This window comes from Plectropomus leopardus, chromosome 1 (genome assembly GCF_026936395.1).
Source record: "Plectropomus leopardus strain MGB_pleo_1.0 chromosome 1, ASM2693639v1, whole genome shotgun sequence".
In the NCBI taxonomy this organism is placed as follows: domain Eukaryota; kingdom Metazoa; phylum Chordata; class Actinopteri; order Perciformes; family Serranidae; genus Plectropomus; species Plectropomus leopardus.
Genome location: NC_142176.1, coordinates 30,158,255 through 30,177,979, shown reverse-complemented (window position 1 = coordinate 30,177,979; position 19,725 = coordinate 30,158,255). Strand labels below are relative to the sequence as shown.

Here is a 19,725-nt window from a genome sequence, read left to right as displayed (position 1 = left end):
GTACATAATTCAGCCCAACTGAACATAATACTTCACTGATGACAGTGTTATACAAATTATTATTTTGGATTTATCATAACTTGATTAAAAAAAATGTGATGTATGGCTTTCAGAAATGTTAGATTGTTAAGTCTTAAACAACTAAACAGCTTATCTGATGCTTCATATTGCTAATCAGTTATTTCCAGGAAATGTCATTTCACTGCAGTGTTAACCAGCTTAATGCATAAAACAGGCAGATAATTTGTTTTTTTTTTTCTTTTTCTGGAAGATAATCAATCTTTCAACAAGCCCTAATTTGTCCAGTAACACTTAACAGCCAGCAGAAAATGTCACAAATAAAAAAAATCACTAAATAACTATTCTGCTTTGGTTTAATGATTATGAGATGCTTTTTGGAGTCATTTGATGTTAATTTTATGCTCCTTCAGTGAAATCTCACTTCTGAAAAAGGCATAAAAAGGTTGCTTGTGAGCTGTGTGTTTATGTAGATGCACATTCTCCACCAGCTCACTGACTGTCTTGATGAGGAAAAAGATAAGCTGGAGAGAAGCAGGCATTTTAATTCAAGGGAACTATAGACGCACACTAGAATTTGCATTTTTAGTGATAAATAATAATGAATATAATAATAATAATAATAATAATAATAATAATAATAATAATAATAATAATAATAATAATAATAATAATAATAATAATAATAATTTCCTCGTCTGTTGTCAATGATGCAGATGATGTGTAGTCAAAATGAAAGGAGTGCAAGAGTTCAATGCCAGTTTGTGGTAGCCACTTCTGAGCATTGGGGAAATTTTCAGGAATTTTTTTTTTTATGTTTATCGATCATCATGAGCAAGTAAAAGAGAAAGCACAAAAGTAGATTGTTTTTTCCTTGTAAGAAGGAGGGCACTTTATTAGCTCAGATTTGAGGCGCTGGAGGATTTGTGGAGGTGAATCTTTCTGATGCACAACTACATTTTTGGCTCTCCAGATACGCAAACAGTATCACTGGATTATCTCAGAAGCAGAGCCCCAGACAACTTTTACAGATCTAAAGTGATCCTGAACAATCTCTTCTTTGTCAAAGTTTAAGTAATGGAAACTGTGGGACTGAAGTTTTGGTTTTTCTTACGTGCGTGTATTCTTTGGAGGTTGATGTGCTTCTCCAGGTCCCGCCGCAGTTTAACCTCAGCACCGTATTTGCCCACTGTCCCATCATCCACCAGGAGGAAATGGGAATGCAGATTGTTGAGAACATTTAGTTTGCTGAGAGGATTCAGCAGCGTCTGATATGGAGCAATAATCTGCAGTGTGGAAATAAGAAGGCAGTGTTGGAAAAGGATAAGATAGTGAGGGAAAAAAGAATAAAGTATTCTGTGCTTTAGCAAAACAATCGCACTATGACTCAATCATGCGGTCATCAACATTAAACAGACATCGAGGTTATCAGGTATCTCAGCACTCAAAGTATCAAGTGATGATCTTGAACAAATGAGATAGTAAGAGTCGCATCTTACGTCTCTGCCGATGAGATCGTTCCTGTTCTCAATGACTCCCCAGGGTGCAATCCCAATAGTGCAAATTTTCTTTGATGATCTTGAACAGTGCTCTTTAAGAGCATCTCCCACATGCTTTGCCACACCTTTAGGAAGAACATATCAAACAATCAGTAAACTTTTATTTTGTCACTACAAGAGTGTAGGGTTTTTATTGAAAACATTGTTGTTGATTTTTTTTAAATTATTGGACAAGGAGCAAAAGGGAGGTTGGTAATCACATAAGCAGGGGGTGGGGAGGGGGTTGAGGGGGTTGGGGGGAGATAGCGTGTTATAGAGCCAGCATGTTTTTATTTAAGTGAGAAAGTAAGGGTTTAATTTGACCGAACCAGCGTTGGTGATTGCTGAACAGTGGAAAGATGAACCAAGACAGTTTTTGTGGGTTATATTTTGTCTTTTTTTAATGTTTTGGAATTAAGTGTGTTGTATGATGATATATTTAAATGGCGTCTGGTTGCTTTGGGGGCTTTCAAGTAGAAGTGGGGCTAAGTCACACATGTGCAAGTAACAAGCAGTGTCTCAAGTCTTAACGTTTTAAGTCTCAAGTAACTGTGGTAAGAATCAGCAAGTCAAGTCGAGTCTCTGCTGTAAGTCAAGCGAGAAATGTCAAATAATTGCTCTGGGTTAAGAAACTCACAAGACAAGTCATACGAAATTATGATGATTAAATAAGCTAACAAGTTCTTAAAAAGACAAAGTGAGTTGGACGTTGTAGTGCTCGTGTCACGATGTTGAATTTGACTGTTCTCTTTTTACTACCATCATTGACAACATAATCCTTGAATCCAAAATCTATTATTTTTTCGACTAGCCCCCTCCACGATAGCTGCCTCGTGCATTGGCCTGTGTCTCGTTGGTTGCCAGGTTTGCATGCACTGCAGTAGTAGTCGCCCAATCATGTTTCAAAAACAAAATGTAACCTTGCAATGTCTAGCAAAATGCAAATATAAAAAAAAAGTCATTTCAATTAATCTGTCTGAAGTCTAAATCATAAATACCATGCCAAAGTCAAGCTGAGTCTTTCTCAGTGTTATTCCAGCAAGTCTCAAGTCCTAAAATTTGTGATGTTAGCCTGACTGAAGGCAAGTCATTTGACTTGAGTCCCTCACCTCTGTTTTAACAAAAAAGGCCAATTTCTGTAGGGATCCTTTCCATAATGTTGTCAGACAGTTAGAATAACAACCTCAGCGTTTTAGTGGCCCTTTCTCTTTGGCCATACCTCACTTAAAATTCCCCTTAACATGCATATATTTCCATATAAACCAGTATAAGTGACCAGTAAAAGTGCACTAGTTAGTGTCGATGCCATTATCCATGCATGTGAAAAGATAATAGCAAAAACATCCAAGCTTCTGTGACCAAAATGCCGCATGAAGGGCAAGTCCACAACAAGGACATTAGTCTTTGGGTTGTTTGTGAACCACAATCCTCAGCTAATGGATCTCATGGATTCAGCAGTAATTTGTGATGCAGGAGACCATCCCAACTGGTCAGGGTGCCAGAAGCATTAAAAGTAATCACTGGTCTGGGTAATTGACCCTGTGAGTAATGATTTAAACACTATGATCAGACCACACCATCTTAACATCGCGCTGTGGCTGCAGACACACCTCGGCCACGACACACAGCCAAATGACACGCTTAGAGCCCAGTATTACAACTTCTGCTACATCAGCGCATCACACACTGATGGTGGCTGTGTGTTTGTGCAGGTCTGAGTACAATATATGTGTTCATTTAGAGAATATGTAAAGAAGCCAAGGCGGAAAGTAAGAGTTATTCAGCTGCTATATCTATTCAATGACAATGATACCAATTCTTAATTACATTCAGAAGGCAGTTTAGCATTCTCTGTTTGCTGCATTATTTTCCCAAGACCCTAATATGTATCCCTTTCTTGTTTGTTTGTTTGTTTTTTGTCAGTCACAACTAAAATATTTCTCTGACAACAAACCTGTGTTGACCCCTCCGGTGAGGATCCAGGCCCCGGTGGTGACCGCAGCCTTGATGAGGCCCTTGCCCACCACTTGCTTGATGCGTGGGTGCAGCTCAAAGTTCTGAACTCCTCCATGGACAGAGATGAGGATCTTAGGAAGCTCCATATGCCACTCCTTCAGCATCAGCCGCAGGATGCTCTCTGGCCGTGAGTCGTGGGACAAACGCACATACTGCCCACGTTTTGCACAGACACAGGAAAAGCACATTCACATGAGCACATAAAACAGCTTAACATCACATCTAAGAAGATGGATCCAGCAAATGTTTGGCTGAAAAAATACTACAATGGGAGAAATTCTAAACTTTTCCATGACTTTTGAAGGAGCCATAATAAAATTTACCTGACCAATTACAACTATACGTTTCTGGACAGAAATATAATTTATGTATATAGTAAACAAAACATCCATTTGGACACATATTTGAGCTACATCGGCTAAAAAGCTGTTGTTGTTGTTGAATTTGTTGTCATGTTCAATTACATTAAAGGTTATCTACTGAAGATTAATGTAATAATTCCATTTAACAAAATAAAATCCATGATTTTTCCACAATTTAAAGGATTTTATTTATACTACGACATCTGCAGCTTGGAAAATTAGATTTAGAAATCCATTTACTTTTCCAGGTTTCTCGTGAGAACCCTGTTATTAATTGATTGGTCAATTCATCATCAGATCACTAGATTATAACCACTCCAGAAGCCCCCCATCCCCATCAGCACTGGGTCGAGTGCAATAATTGTGCTGCTTTTTATGATGTATTCTGCTCTTAACTTGTTCTTGTGTTTTGTTTTGTTTTGTTTTGTTTTATAATCTCTGATTTTATTTTTTTTATTACCTGTTATGTGTTTTTTGAGCTGCTGGATACATGAATTTCCCTGCGAGGATCAATTAAGTATCTATATATCTATCTATCTATCTATCTATCTATCTATCTATCTATCTATCTATCTATCTATCTATCTATCTATCTATCTATCTATCTATAATTAATAATAACCAGTAATAAAGAGTTCGGATAGATTCTATCATGATCCTTTCATTTTCCTTTTTCTATTTTTTTGTTAGTTGGTTAGCCATGGCATACCAACTTATTTTTATTTATGATTTTTGAAGTAATTTGAGAAATCCTGCCAATTATAAACAGGCATAAATGTATATAAATAAATGTTGACAATGGGACTGCACTGCATACATCTACATTGAAGAAAACACCTTAAAATGCTGTGTAAGACCATGTTTCTACAATCCATAATCACAGTTGTTGCTAGACAAAAGACTCATATGCTGTCTTTTGACGTGAACAGCATACCCTCCAGCAGAGAAGAATTTGCCCTCACCTTGGCTCTGTACGAGTGAGACCCTCCCTGGAAATTGATGACACCATAGGCGTCAGTGGGGCTCGCCTCTGTGTGTTTTTCCACCGACCACTCCTCCAGCTCTGGCATGGACAGGTTGGGGTTTTCACCCAACTTCACGTCCGAGTACTTCGTGGCCAAGCTGGCTGTAAAGCCAACATGCTGCCGCACCAGCCGCCCACAGCAGCATCTTGAAGGTGAACAAAATCACTTTTAATTGATAAAATAATACCCATGTTTAATTCTACGCTTAGTAGCTGTAATGTTGAAGAACACAGAACATAAAATAGAATACTTACAATAACACAGTTAAATTATGATGCATTTATAATAGCTGTAGTATAGGGAATATTGAGGGGAAATTGATCAAAAATAACTTTTTGTCTGGGACATGCAGCTCTAGCTTGTCTATTACTACACTGTCACGTATGTAGCCATCAAGTACAGATCATAATTTACCATTTTACATGGTTCTCCACTGAAAACATCAAAAAGTCAATTGGAGATGACATTTTCAGCCAACTCATCAACCTAACTTTAGTTTAATCAGCTAGTAATTGTTCTTATTTCAGCTGACAAAATCGACAGTCACTTGCTTGAAATGAGAACATGGTTCTTGTCAACCTCTCTGTGAAATTCTTTCAAGAATTGCTAAGAATTTGAAAAAGTTTTTTTTCCCCCCATCACCACAAACTACAGATGTGACATGCGCTTGGGGGCTCAACATTAACATCCAAAACATCCAAATCCTGATTTTCCTCCTCATAATATATTCCAACACTACAATATACAGAACAAAATAAAACTTTCATCCAAACAAACAACCATGGTGACAAGGTTTGACAGACTTAGAAGAATTCTTCCTTTAATGTGCCTAACCAATGTATCATTATTAACATTGTTTTACACCTCCTTTACGCCTTAGGTGAGAATGAGTATCCTGACACATAAAGCCTGCAGGTTAATGGTTTCCTGAGCTACTCTTCAGTGGAATTACACTGTAAAAGAATTTGCCTGCAGGCCTTTTCTGCTGTAAAGTAACTGTATTCTCTTAGGATAATCCTGTCAGGTAACAAAGACCGAGGGGAACAAAGACCAAACAAATACTTACCGTACTAGCTGTTGGCAAATCTGGCATCCTGGAAGGCATCTGGAAGGAATTTCACAGCAATTACTGATTTCAATTGAAATAAATACGAACTACTAACAGTATATTTACAAAGACACTAAAAATGGTGGGATCTCTCCTAGTGAGAATGAAGCTCTTGGTAGTCAAAGTGTGAGGACATTAAGGAAGGTTATCTGTCTGCTGGGCAGGCAGCCCAGTTACATTGGCCTTTACCCAAGAGAGCATTGTGAAACCTGCCAAGGGGACTCTCACTTTGATCACACTCACATGCAGGCCTTTGGCCCAACATTAAGTGGGCCTATGTCCCCTAACACCACTGAAACATCTTCGAGCAGCAGCAGCACGTACTTAGCAAATTATTGATGCAAAAGAAAACACAAAGAAAAGAGTAACCCAGTATCATTGCGAGTTCACGAGACGAAAAAACGGAATACAACCTCTTGAAAGTATAACTAAAAACAGAAATGGCTTACACACAAAGGAGGTGGTTAAATAGTAAATACACATGACAGTGGGAAAAAGCAGAATTCTACATTTTATTTCATTGTCTGTTTCTATGACTTTTAAACCAGCTGCTGTAACTTTAATTGAGCTATTCCGTGTGTGCCTCTCATGCACATGGTACATTGTGAATGGATGGGCTGCATGCCAGACCAATAAGAGGCCTTCCAAACAATTTTAACACTGCCTTGTAAGATTCCAGTAAGTCTGCAGGAAAATCCCACTTCACATTACACACACAATAAATCATCAGGGTTTTTTTTTTTTTACATAACAGTACACAGGAAAATAAGTTATTAAAATGACATCCAGATTTCATTAGATCTAATAAGTCATCCAAATGATGAAATTCAAACTTCCAAAATAGCAGACTGATAGTAAATTAGTAAATAAAGAATCCATCCCTTTACAATCAGGCATTGTCAACTCTTTTTGCATTACACCATGGGACCAGGGATGCCCTCTGTTCCCTTATTTATTTGCAATAGCTGTGTTACAACATGCCACCAGTATAAGGCAGAACACGGAGATAATCTCCATCATTACTGCAGGACGACCCCAACAAATCTGGGCTATATGCCAACAATATACTTAAATATTTAGCTAAACCAAAGACAATTAATTCCACTTTTATTAAACATGCTGGAAACCTTTAACATACACAGGCTACCAACAAAAAACAAAATTGTTTGATACTATATAACTCAAAACAGCCTAGAATAGGTTTTTCACTCAATTGAAACAGAGAGGTCAGGTCACCATACAGGTTTTTGACAACAATTTCGGGTCATTTACTCAAAGTCGGCAGAGGTATGAAATATTCTCCTCTGACTTCTTCATTTACTTACAAGTCAAGGCGTTCACTAGGAGGTACATCCATGAATTTGAAAAGACCTTTATTCAGTCATTGAAGGAACCAGCCCATGAAAACCAGAGAACCAACCTCCTTTCATTGTATTACAATGGCAAAAAAGGTTATATGAGCACAAATAATATCATAAAGGTATGGGAGAGAGAATTCTCTAACAAAATAACAGGAAGTTTGGGAGGAGTTTCTTGGCAATATTAATAAATGCTCTATAAATGTTAGACACATATTAAACCAGTTGAAGGTTATCCATAGACCTCATTGTACAAAATACAGATTACACAAGATACCTTGAGGTATGTCGTACCTGTAATAAATGAAAAGCATATCAGGGCACTTTGTTCCACTCTCTATAATCATGCCCAGAAATTCAGCCATTTTAGAGGAATATATCTGAATTTTTGTCCGAAGCTCAAGCTGCCAAAATGAAGCTGGATTCATTGATAGGAATGACAGATGCCACATTACATAAAGCAAATAAATGCCAGTTATAGACAGTTTTATTGTGTATGTTTTAGCGAGAAAGGCTAGAATGAATAAGTGGAAAAGGGAGTGACCACCTTTGAAGCGTGAAATGTATTACACTTAAAGGAGTTGAAATATTACCAGTTGTTTTGCGAGTTGTCCTTTTAACTGTTCTGAGACTAACACTATGATTGATATAATTAACAAACTTCAGGACACTCAAAAAACTGAATCTGTGTTAAAATATTGTCATTCTTTGTCTTAAACTTATACTTAAACTTTTTCATGATAGTGTCATGAATGTATGGCCCTGTTATGAATACCCAAATAAACAAAAAAAAATCCTTCCCTAAGAAGCTGATGCACAGGTTCATCACTGGTCTTCCCCCCTCACTTAACACTGTAATAATAGTGACAGACATAAACATCAAAATTATGTGGAAACAGACTCATTTACTCCTTGGAGAGTAGTGGTTAGGGTTTGGGCCTTCTTTAACACACACCATGCAATTACACCGTTTCCATGGCAATCACCACAAGGCACACTACAGTACGTCTCAGCACATACCTGTGGGGGTCCTTTGACACTGGAAGTATGTAGACACATTCCCGCTTGGTGAAAGTGCTTTCTATCCAGGGTTTCTGGGACTGTAAACAAAAGAGAAACAGATGCATGTTGCAAGCAGCGGACAGCAGTTGATGTTCCTGGTTTGTGTTTATGGCTTTATTATGTTTGCATTTAAAGAATTCAAGCTGCTAAGAAAACTGTCCCCTGTGGATGTGGAAAACAATGCTTCTCTGTGTAGCAATTTATTGAGTGCTTGTACAAACAATGTTGACATTATATCCACTGTAGTTTCTCAAAGACAAGGAAAAAAGAACACGGGGATGAATCAAAAGTGGTAAGCTGTCTGTTTTACTTTAGTTAGAGAAATTTTCTCAGAAAATAACAGAACATCCTAAAAGGGGGCTTATAACCCTTTAATCCAGGATTTACTCTATGAAAATAAAAGAGATTAGATGTTTTAATAAATAAAAAAATACAAATTTACTATACAAAATTAGGACAACTTGAGTTCAGGAGGCACACCAGCCACAAGTGCCTACCAAACTGCAATAAAACTATCTCATTCTGTATCACTATTCCTTTAAAACAAGGATTTATATCGCAGGAATTTTCAATTAAATGCCACATGCCTTATTGTTCCCCCAGTACAGCTCAGAGCGATTAGCACCATTAATCCTTCCCAGCACAAAGAGGGAAACCTGCAAGCACCGTCACCTGCTTTACACCAAAGCGTTTCAACTATTTCTGAAACTCAAACAATAGTATTTCAACAACCTGGGATGGAAATGTTGCTAACCAGGCAGTTACCAGCAAGTCATTTTCTGCTGGAGCAAATGATCCTCAGCAGTAAATGTTTCTATTTAGTTGCACATATACTGTGTAGAAACAGAAGTGACTTAACATAAAGTAGTTGTGCCCCTCCGCCAAAGCTCTATGTCTAAACTTCAGTCAATTAATCTATCTTTCCCAAAAGCTGCTTATCTCTGGTGCAAGAGTCCCATCCATAGTGCCTCAGGTTCTATGCTGCCGACAACAAATGGCGGTTTTACAGAAACATCTAAACAAACCGGTCAGCCAGCCGCTTGACCAGTGACACTGAGCCACTGAGTGTGTACCTGGATGTACTCCTCTTCATCTCTGTGTTTAAGGGCTTTGTACAGGAACATGCCAAGGCTCCTTCATGCATCTCCTGGACAAACCACAGTCACCACAGCCTCCCCTGAGCTCTGGATCATCAGCGACAAAATCACTTTACTTCTCTCCGTCTTCGTCTCTCAAGAGAAATTTCCATACAGGTCTCAAAGTCTACAGCGATGCTGTTACCATACAGATCCGGCCCGAGTTAAAAGCTGAGTGATCACTGAGAGGTTGCAGCTTTCAAACTCCATCCACGGTTAATCTGTAAGAAGCCACTCAGGGGGCAGATGAATGTGTCTGAGACCAACTAGATATTATACTTAGGCTGGGGAGAAAGACGAGGGAGGCGGGGGTGTGGGAGAGGATTAGTGGATGGGCAGAGGCCTCAATGATATATACCTTAGTTGCCTACTGAGGACACACCACCAACTGTGATTCATGCACACAAAACCTCTCCAAACAACACAGGCCCTGCCCTAACACTTTAAGCGGCCTCCTTTATTTTGAACTCATTTTCAAGAGAGCAGCACTAAAACAAACGTAATCCAGATCAAATCGAGAGCAGCAAACTAATGTTAATCCTGTGTACTTTTTGTATTTAACTAAAGTAAAACTGACCCAAAACATGGCTTCACATACCTACGTATGGCAGTGGTTTTGATGTTCATATTGACTCTCCTGTATGGGAAATTTGTACACTGGGTGTGTCCACACAAAATAACCCTGATAGATTACACTTGTTTCTTCTCAGAGTTCTAGTGGAAACAGTGTATAAATTGAGGGAATAATGACATCAAACACACGTGGCAAATGTCAACAAAGGTTGCTTTTAAGAAATACCTCACCCATTAAAGTGGTCATTTGTATATCAATTACTCACACCATGTTATATTGAATTTGTGAAGAAAACTATTTAAGTTTTTCTTGTTGGCCTACATGTCAACTCGTGCATTGTAATCCATCGTATGCATGCGCTTTATTTCCCAGTCACATGCATTTTTCCTAAAACGTTACTAAGTAAAACTCTTGGTAACAAGTAGTGCACCTTGGCAAGTGCATGCATTTGCACACTGCTCTAGGGTTGCAAGGTATGAGATTTTCACAAAACAATAACAGAAAATATCACATTTATGTAGGTATATGGTACTACACACTGCTGGTATTATTATCTGTTACAATGACCCTTAAAGGAATGAAAACAGATGGGTTTTTTGGGTTTACCAAACCCTATACATTTTAAATAGTAAGGTTTTAGCTACGGCTGGGTGATATGCCCTAAAAGTAAAATCTCAGATTTTTCACACCAAACTCAATTTATTATTTTAATTTTTTTTCTACTACAAATACATTAAACAAGTTTTGCTTTGATTCTAGCAATCAAAATTAACAAAGGCAAACTGAAAAGTGTAGAGGGCTTCAAGTCAGTATTGCATATTGCACAGTTTTGAATATTATACAGTTTTGTAGCTGAAACCACTTGACAATGACCAATTCTGATATCATACAACCGTCGTTCAACATTAGTTCCATGTTAACAAATAATGTTATTCGCTGTGTTCAAATTATTAGACCAAAAACTGTTTTGTGAAATTCTTGCTAGCAGTTGACGTCTGAAATGTTACATTTATTGCGATATGGCTAATGATCTTAAACTATTCCTTTAAGGTTCTGTATTCGAAATTGGATTGAATTGCATTGTGTCTGCACCTCTTGTAATGATCATTTCCTGTCAACCCCAAAAGTGGTACATTACATTGATTTCTATACTGTCATTACAGTCAACAATAAAGTATGAAGATTTTTAGTGTTAACTTTACTGGTATAAAGCATGTTATTAGGATCCAGCCCGTGTCAAAGCAGGACAACGATGCTTCATCCAGTAATGTTAAGTGGTAGGTTTGATTGTGGAGTGCCAATTAGCGTGTGCTGATAGCAATACTTGTTGCTTGATTCTTACCTTAATTACCCTTAGCTACCAATCTTATGAGCTGCAAATGTGTTCATTAATTTTACTCTGTAGCCTGTTTAACATTTGTGAGTTATGTTGTTGATGTGATGTCATTATCACGCACTGCCTTGTAGAGCTCTGAGCTCTTGTAGGCCCAAAAAATCAGGCCCGACTCTGCATGAACCTGCAGTTTCTGTCCAAGCCTGACCCGTGCCCAACTCACAGCAGCAGTTTCGGGCCTGAGTCCAATTAAGAACCTGAATTTGTACTGTAAAAATAGGCTTATAGTATATTACATTTAATATATTTTAAAATAAATATTTTCTTAATATTAAAACATGCAATACAATCTAAGGGTGGAGTGTTTCCTCGCACCACTTCTCCTTCTCCTCTTCCTTCTGTTAGTCTGTCATCTTGTGTGTGACAGGTTCTGAAAAGCAGGCAGCACCCCTTGGTGCATCTAGTATGCACGGCGATGGCAATGCAGTGCGTAGATCACCATTCTCCACTGCGTGTTATGCACATCTCTTCTACTGCTGGGGAGGGAGAAGCAAAAACTGACAACCAAATCGCCTTGCAGCCCCTCTTTCTCTCTCTCCCTCTCCTTTTCCATCCCTCTCTCGCCTGCGCTCTCGCTCTCTCTCGCTCTCTCCTCTACATGTTTGTCACTTTCCCTCTCTCTCCACCCTCTTTCTCTCTCTTTCCCTCGTGATTCAGTCCATTAAAACTCCTGCCAAAGTGCCATTTAAGAATGAGACAATTCACAACAGTTTATTTTCAAAAAAATTAAACAAATAAACGTTAATTTGACAAGAACCTGACCCCATTCAAGTCTGCGGGAAGCCCAGGTCGCGTCAGGCCTAATCGGGTCCGAGCAGAGAATCAAAGCTCTACTGCCTTGTACATACTGCCGGTCACTGACTCCTCAGCGCCTCCAATGACCTAATCAGTGTCTGTGCTGTGGAAGAATGCTTTTAACAACAACGCTGGAGACATCTTGATCTAACAACGTGTTAATGAGACAGATGAAGCAGGACTGTACTCCACTAACCTGTAACCATGGTACCTGAGAATGTCAGGCAACAAAAGACTCGAACACATCAGAGCCACTGCCAAAATCACACACACACACTCTCACTCTCCCACTTCCTCGCTCCCTCCCTCTTCCTCTCAGAGCTCCAGCTTTTATGATTACTTTGTTCCTGTAGGAAATATAACCCAGCACCTTTCCATCCCTCTGGGTTCAACAATGTAGGCTGCTGACTTTTGTTTATGGACAACCATGTGTGTGTGTGTGTGTGTGTGTGTGTGTGTGTGTGTGTGTGTGTGTGTGTGTGTGTGTGTGTGTGTGTGTGTGTGTGTGTGGTCATATTCATCTGCAAAAAAACAGACATGGAAGTGAATATTTTTGTATGGGAGACACATATCTGATCACATACTGTCGCTTTCTCCGTCTATCTTCCAAAACTCACACAAATGTGCGTGCACACACACGCACACACACACATTCACAGCAACCTTGCCAACTAAGCTCTTCCTTCCCCCTCCTTCTTCTTTTTCCCAACAATGTAACAAGGCTGGCTGGTCGACCCATCATTCCTCTGGCCCTGCATGACGTAATACGGGCTGAGATAACATCTGGCTTGGCAATTCTATTACCCATTTAGAAAGTGGAGGATATGGGGTCAGCACTTTGGTGTCAGCACTAGTCAAAGAGAAGAGAGTTTCTCAGAGAAATAAGGTTTGGGTTTGAAGCAATAAGGTTTGGAGTTAGTATTTAAAAATTAAATAATGTTAAGCAACAAAATTGTCCAACTGCCTCACATTTCTGATAAATATTTGATTATTATTATAGATTTTTCTGACAACAATCACATCTGAGGCACTGGTATATGGCTATAAGCATGGACGCAGAACTAGGGCATCCTCCACGGTACAGTGAGCCGAGGCTCCTGTCATAAAGTTTTTCCCCACCATAACCTTGATTCCTCACTGCTGTTTCTCTTTGCATTAAGTCACATCACAGGAGAGCGGCAGTTGTACCACAGGACCCACAGATATAGACACAGCTGGCATCATACATTTTGGAAGTGCAATCAGTTGAGATTTTGGCCAAAATGATAATCACAACTATTTTTTAACAATACTGAAATCACAATTGTTTATTATGATCTTTCAATGATTTTATGGACAAAATAATTGCACTTTGACATTTAAATAAACAAAATCCAAAATATTCAAACAATGGAAGATGATCCTAGAAAGGGACTAGCTCTTTTTTTTCCGTCTGTTTTATGTTGTATATTACTCTTCTACTCTACAGCAGGATCAAAAAAAACCTTTAAATTGGATCCATTAAAATACAATATATATCATATTATGAGACAGTTTGACACAGAAAAGCATTATCAACTTGTAATCTTTGCCAAATCTTAGGTGTTTAGGAAATAGGATTTTGTTAAGATCCCCATTAGTTTATGCAGAAAATCAGCTACTCTTCCTGGGGTCCACTCAAAACATAAACTAGAATTACCGCCTCACAGTTGACTTCCTTTGAGAACCATTCAAGGTGCAGTTACAGTTTACATCCATGTCTACAAGGATGTAACCCCCCCCCCACACACACACACACACACACACACACACACAGAAGAGCTACGATACAATCAGTGCAGTTTCAAGGTGGACACCCAAGACTTGTCTCAACAATTCAGTACCTGACCAAATAAGTAATGTACAGAAAAGTGTTTTTGTCAAATATTATGATGTCACAGTGAAGATGAATTTTGATTGTTTGGATATAAAATGTCTTCACTTGATCATTTTATTAGACGTGTGCAAATTTCTATCATAATTAGTGTAAGAATTCTTGAATTGATATGACGACCAAGTTTCTGATCAGTTCACTCTTTCATCCAAGTGGACATTTGTGACAATTTTTTGTAAATTCCCTCAGGGTGTTCTTGAGATATCACACATTTAAATAAGAAAGTATAACTTACAATATTTTTCTCTAAAGCATATCACTCTGCATATTTGTATCCATATCCCCTTACATGTATGTATTAAAATACACTAAATTAATAAACACTGAATTTATGCATAGAAAGTGAAAATCTTGACAACACATTCCTGTTATCCCATTATAACCTCCAGATAGGCTTCCTGGAAGGAAGTAAAGTTAGTTCATACAGTCATGAGACTGAAGTGTGACAGCTCTCCAGCTCTCACCCTTGTGCCCCCTGGGCATAGCTCTGAAAGGCTACACAGCACGAGCTGATACCATGCTGGCATGCCACCCTGAGTCCTACCTCCGAGCAGCTGTATAACCTAGTATAATGCAAAGCATGTGATGGCTAGTCTTCTCAACATCTGGTGCTCATGGTTATGTGAGCCTATGAAAACCCAGGTTAAATCCATCTCAGGACAGGACATCAGGGCAAGTTAATGCTGCTAAACTAGCAACAAAGAAAGGAACAACATAACATTTTATTCTTCTCCTGTATGAATTATACAACACATGCAAAACAAGGCATATAGGAAGCTGGTACTTCCTCCAGTGCTCTTTAAACGCATGCAAGTCAGCTGCGTGTCTGACCGGGAGCTACAGCTCTGCAGCGAGAGAGCATGCAGTGTGTGTGTGTGTGTGTGTGTGTGTGTGTGCTCGCGTGTGTGTGTGTGTGTGTGTGTGTGTGTGTGTGTGGTGGTGGTGGGGGGTGTCCAGGAGAGCACTACATTCATAAAAATCAAATAACTGAGACTGTGACCTTTTTTGTTTTGAAAACCCAGTACAGAGCGGCTGGAAAAACTTTTATCAGTCATCTTCAAATGGGCTTGTGTGTTTGTGTGTGTGTGGGGAGCAAATGGATTAAAGAGTGAGATAACAGAGCTCAGAGAGGCATGGTGCAGTCACTCTGCAGGCTGAAACACGGCAAGCCGTCACATACACACTCACACTCAGTACACAAAAACTCACACACACTACTTGTAGTGCTAGAAGCTATTCTGTGGTACAACAAAGTGATGCAAGACCATTTTCTACAAGCTCACAGAGCACTGAAGCTGATGACCAGTTCAACCATCCACCATTACATAAGAGACTGTGACCTGCAATCATAAAGCCGTATTACAGATTGGTGATATAGATCAAATCATGCTGACTGCTCTGATGAACCAGACAAGCATCGTTTGATCAGCATTAGCTCATTAGACTGCTATCAGACTATCAGACTGCTAAGAGCAGCAGCACAGGGTTGTCTCTTATAAAAGCTGATGCATGTGACCGGCTCAGGCCGGCACTGTGGGAAATAAGACAGCTTTGCACTGAAGCAAAACACAGGCACCAGCTGCTCTAGCATCTCAGCAAATAAAGGACATAGATCACGACCCGTATTGTGATATCAGATATCATTTATAAATATATATTAACCTAAAAAACTCAAACATTTTCTGGATTAATGCCTCTTGATGTGACTATGCAATGTCTGTCTTTGCCAAACATGATAATAATCTGAATAGTTTGGAATTTTTGGATAGTTGGTTGGATAAAACGTACCATTTGAAGTTGGCACCTTGGGGTCTGGGAAATTACAAAGTGCATGTTTCACTATTTTCTGATATTTTACTGACAGATCAATTGATCGAGAGAATAACTGGCAGATTAAAGGTCCTATGTGTACAATTATATGGGGATATATTGGCAGAACTGTAATATATAATAAAAATCAGTATGTTTTCTTTGGTGTAAAATCACCCCAAAATAAGGATTGTGGTGTTTTTGTTACCTTAGACTGAGCTGTTTATATCTACATTGGCAGCAGGTCGTTTTCCACTGAAATCGCCTTGTTTCACACAGCCATGTTCCTATAGTAGCCCAGAATGGACAAACTAAATACTGGCTCCAGATACGGCCATTCATGGTTTCATATCTGCCAAAATAGTAAGAAGCCCTTCTGCAATGAGCAGCACCGGAGTAACAGAGTAAATTTCTTAACATGAAACTTCTTTATTAAATGTTTCAAGTTGATTAACTCGGATAACTCGGCTCACATTAAAAATCCCCTTCAAGGTGTGGATCACACATGAAATTATCAGAGAATAGCATGTGGTGGGTCTGCAAATTACTAAACATTGTTGGAGATGCATTGATTTGAAGGGCGGTTATTTGACAGGTCTTTTCATCTAGTTTTTTGTTGTTTTCTTTAAATCCACAATCGAATTTCTAGAAATCTAGAAATAATCTTAACTACCGTCGCATTGTTAGAAGTAGTGGATGAAAGCTGATATTGTCAGTGTTAGCCAGCTCTCACACACTGTTATAATAACACTGTTTGGTCAATAATGACTCACAACCACGGCTACATGTCATCTTCTCTCCATTCACTCTGAGCTGCTAGACCAGATCAGACTAGACAGGAAATCCTTGAGAAAAGAGGAGGCCGTGCTCGTCCCAAAGAGGAAAAGGGAAAAGTTACAACTCCACAAACACTAATGTCGAGACGACTCTTTAGCAGTGTCTGCAGCAGGCCTAAAACAATTAACTCTCGCCAAATAACAAACAGTCATGAGCGAGCGTTCAGAGATCCACCAAAAGTCTGAGATAATAAATGCACTGTTTCAACATCACTTAACTTTCCCCGGCGCTGGCGGAATAAAGGCATTCAGCGGACTTGGCAGACACTCAAGGTGGCATTGACTTGTTACTGGCAATGACAGCGAGTCTTGTCCGACATCTGAGACAGCTGGTAGAAATGTGTCTCAACCAAGTGCCAGCCGCTCTGAAGTGCACTCTTTTATCTGTTTTTGTCTGGTGAAGAGACGCTCTGTCTCCGTTGTCTCACTTCGAAGAAACCGCTGCTAACATCAGCCAGCTACTGCAGCTAGTTAGCTTAGGTTAAGTACCTAGCATTTAGCGCTAGCGAGCTAGCTATTTAGCCTGCTAACGTTACGCCCGTGTGTGATTTGGGGGTTTTCTTGCTAGACGATGTGTCACCGTGTACACTTCACTTATTACGTGCGTGTCACAGTGTTTTAGCACTACGGCCACACACTCAGCAAACACAGCAAACGCCAGCGGGAGCTCGGCTGGGTGCCTGACAGGCAGGAGGCAGCATGCATGGGGGGACCTGCCACTCAAAACCCCCGATCAGTCACGACGATCCTCAGCGCCAATTTGACACCAGTATAAAACCCAGAGAAAGCTCACAGAGGAACACGTACCATTCTCTTCACCGTTGAGACTCAGGAAGAGCTGTGTCGTGGCTTTTATCCATCTATCGGCGGTGCTCTCGGTTAGCCTTGGAAGGAAAGCCCGGTGGACGTTGGAGAGATCCGCTTCGGCTGCAGCTCCAACGGAAGGTTGCTTTTTCATAATTGTGCGACTCCAGACTGACGCTGCATGACGAGCCGGCTGACTCAGCCAGCAGCACACTGTCACATGGCTGAGGCGGAGCCAGCGGCCACATGTGCGCTTTGTTTTACTTCCTACGCATACTATACAGTACGAAGAAAATGTAAGATTTTTTTGTAACATTTTTGATAATAAAGCTTATGTTTTAACTTGCTGAATGCCACAACCACGAGTGCAAATTCAGTAGTTACCATAAAAAACCCCATAATTTTCTGCATTCAAGAGTGAACTCCATGACTGTATGGACTCTATTTAATCTTTGGAGAGCTCTTAAGCTATGAGGACTGTACTATTATATGAAACCTTTGTGACCTCGCAGTAGATGCTTGAGCACCCTTGACTGGAGTTGACGCTTAGATTTATTTTCTATTGAAGCCTTGTTAACCTTATTTTCCAGCCAGAACCCCTTGGCTTGGTGTTATTGTATTGTACTGTATATGTCTTTGTGCACTGTATATGTCTTTATGTGATTTGTAGCCTTTTTGATTGTGTCTTGTGTCAACAAAGATAATAATTATAATAACTAATGACTCTACAGTATGAACAGCCAGCACAAAGATAGGCCAACATTATTTCAACAACAACATTGGCAAACTTTCATCAGCAAACATTACTGTGTTGGGCACTAGTTTAGTTACCCTCCTCACAATGGTAAACAGTGGAACAATACTTAAATATTACATAGAAAAAAAGCACTGTTTAACATAAATACTGTAAACCAACTTTTGACTGTTGTTGAGGCTTTCTCTCTCTCTCTCTCTCTCTCTCTCTCTCTCTATATATATATATATATATATATATATATATATATATATATATATATAAACAACAGTAGACTTGTTGAAAACCATTTCAATATGGCAATTATACACTGTTATACACTGAACAGTTTGTTTTTTGGTGCATACATTAAATATACAATAACCATATAAAGGAAAATTACTGCAAAACTCAAGAACTCAAGAAAAAATTGCAATAAAAAAATGCAAAGATAATTAAAAAAAAAAAAAAAAAAAAACAGGTGCCAGCAGAACCCATTTTCATTTAGATATCTTGAGGTGAGACTTCAAGATGACCCCTTTGAAAATGGCCATGTTAGTTCTTTGACAAGATCTGCCATAACTTTTGAGTGTTGTCTAGTCCTCCTCCCAACAAGCTATGCCTACACAGTTGGCACCAATGGATGCCTTAATTATATTAGCGGCCTCCGCTGTTGCCACCTCCCCTCCTTGTAAAAAAAAAAAAAACAACCAAAAAACCTGTGGGTGGTGTTAATCCTCAACCACAATTTTATTTTTTTGATAACTTAATCAACCAGACCCATCCTACAGTTTGGACTCTTGCTCTCTGATAAAAGATTTGCAGAGCACCTAGACCAAAATCCATGTGCTAACTTTTGAATTTGCAGACTGAATTGATGATAAAAAAAACATGTATAACAACATAACTGCATGATTTAGAGAGTACCTAAGTGAAATGTATTAGGACTTAAGTAGTGGTACAAGATCTAAAAATACAAGGGCAATATGTGCATTATAAACCCACTAACTGGACTGTATATTTCAAAGATCTCTGAAATCAAATTTTTATGAGCACTGTTGGAAGTGTTGTGCTCCAACTCAGGATGATAACAGCCAGCCATTATCAATTTACATTCAGTGTGATTTATTTGTTTCTTTTTTTTTACATGGTCCTTACCTCTGAGACACAAATACTGATCTGACACCCTACATTTAAGTACGTCATTTAATTCTTCAGTCTTTCAGAGATGGAATTGTGCCAGCTG

General features: G+C 39.1%; 1 protein-coding gene across 3 annotated transcripts in view; it reads right to left on the bottom strand.

Moving 5' to 3' along the window:
- Positions 1 to 17,986, bottom strand: part of trpm7 (transient receptor potential cation channel, subfamily M, member 7) — a 67,782-nt gene extending 49,796 nt beyond the window's left edge. Inside the window, exons 1-7 of one of the 3 annotated variants that reach the window (XM_088079804.1) lie at positions 17,750 to 17,986; positions 8,446 to 8,525; positions 6,026 to 6,064; positions 4,897 to 5,104; positions 3,511 to 3,724; positions 1,518 to 1,642; positions 1,133 to 1,304 (exon numbers count right to left, since the gene is read on the bottom strand). In XM_088079804.1, the coding sequence (XP_087935930.1) occupies positions 1,133 to 1,304; positions 1,518 to 1,642; positions 3,511 to 3,724; positions 4,897 to 5,104; positions 6,026 to 6,064; positions 8,446 to 8,525; positions 17,750 to 17,752 (841 nt within the window). In that variant the 5' untranslated portion in view covers positions 17,753 to 17,986. Of the gene's footprint in view, positions 1 to 1,132; positions 1,305 to 1,517; positions 1,643 to 3,510; positions 3,725 to 4,896; positions 5,105 to 6,025; positions 6,065 to 8,445; positions 8,526 to 9,560; positions 9,845 to 17,749 lie in introns of those variants that run through there. The other 2 variants (XM_088079789.1, XM_088079797.1) reach the window with 2 other exon arrangements.
- Positions 17,987 to 19,725: the final 1,739 nt, after the last annotated feature.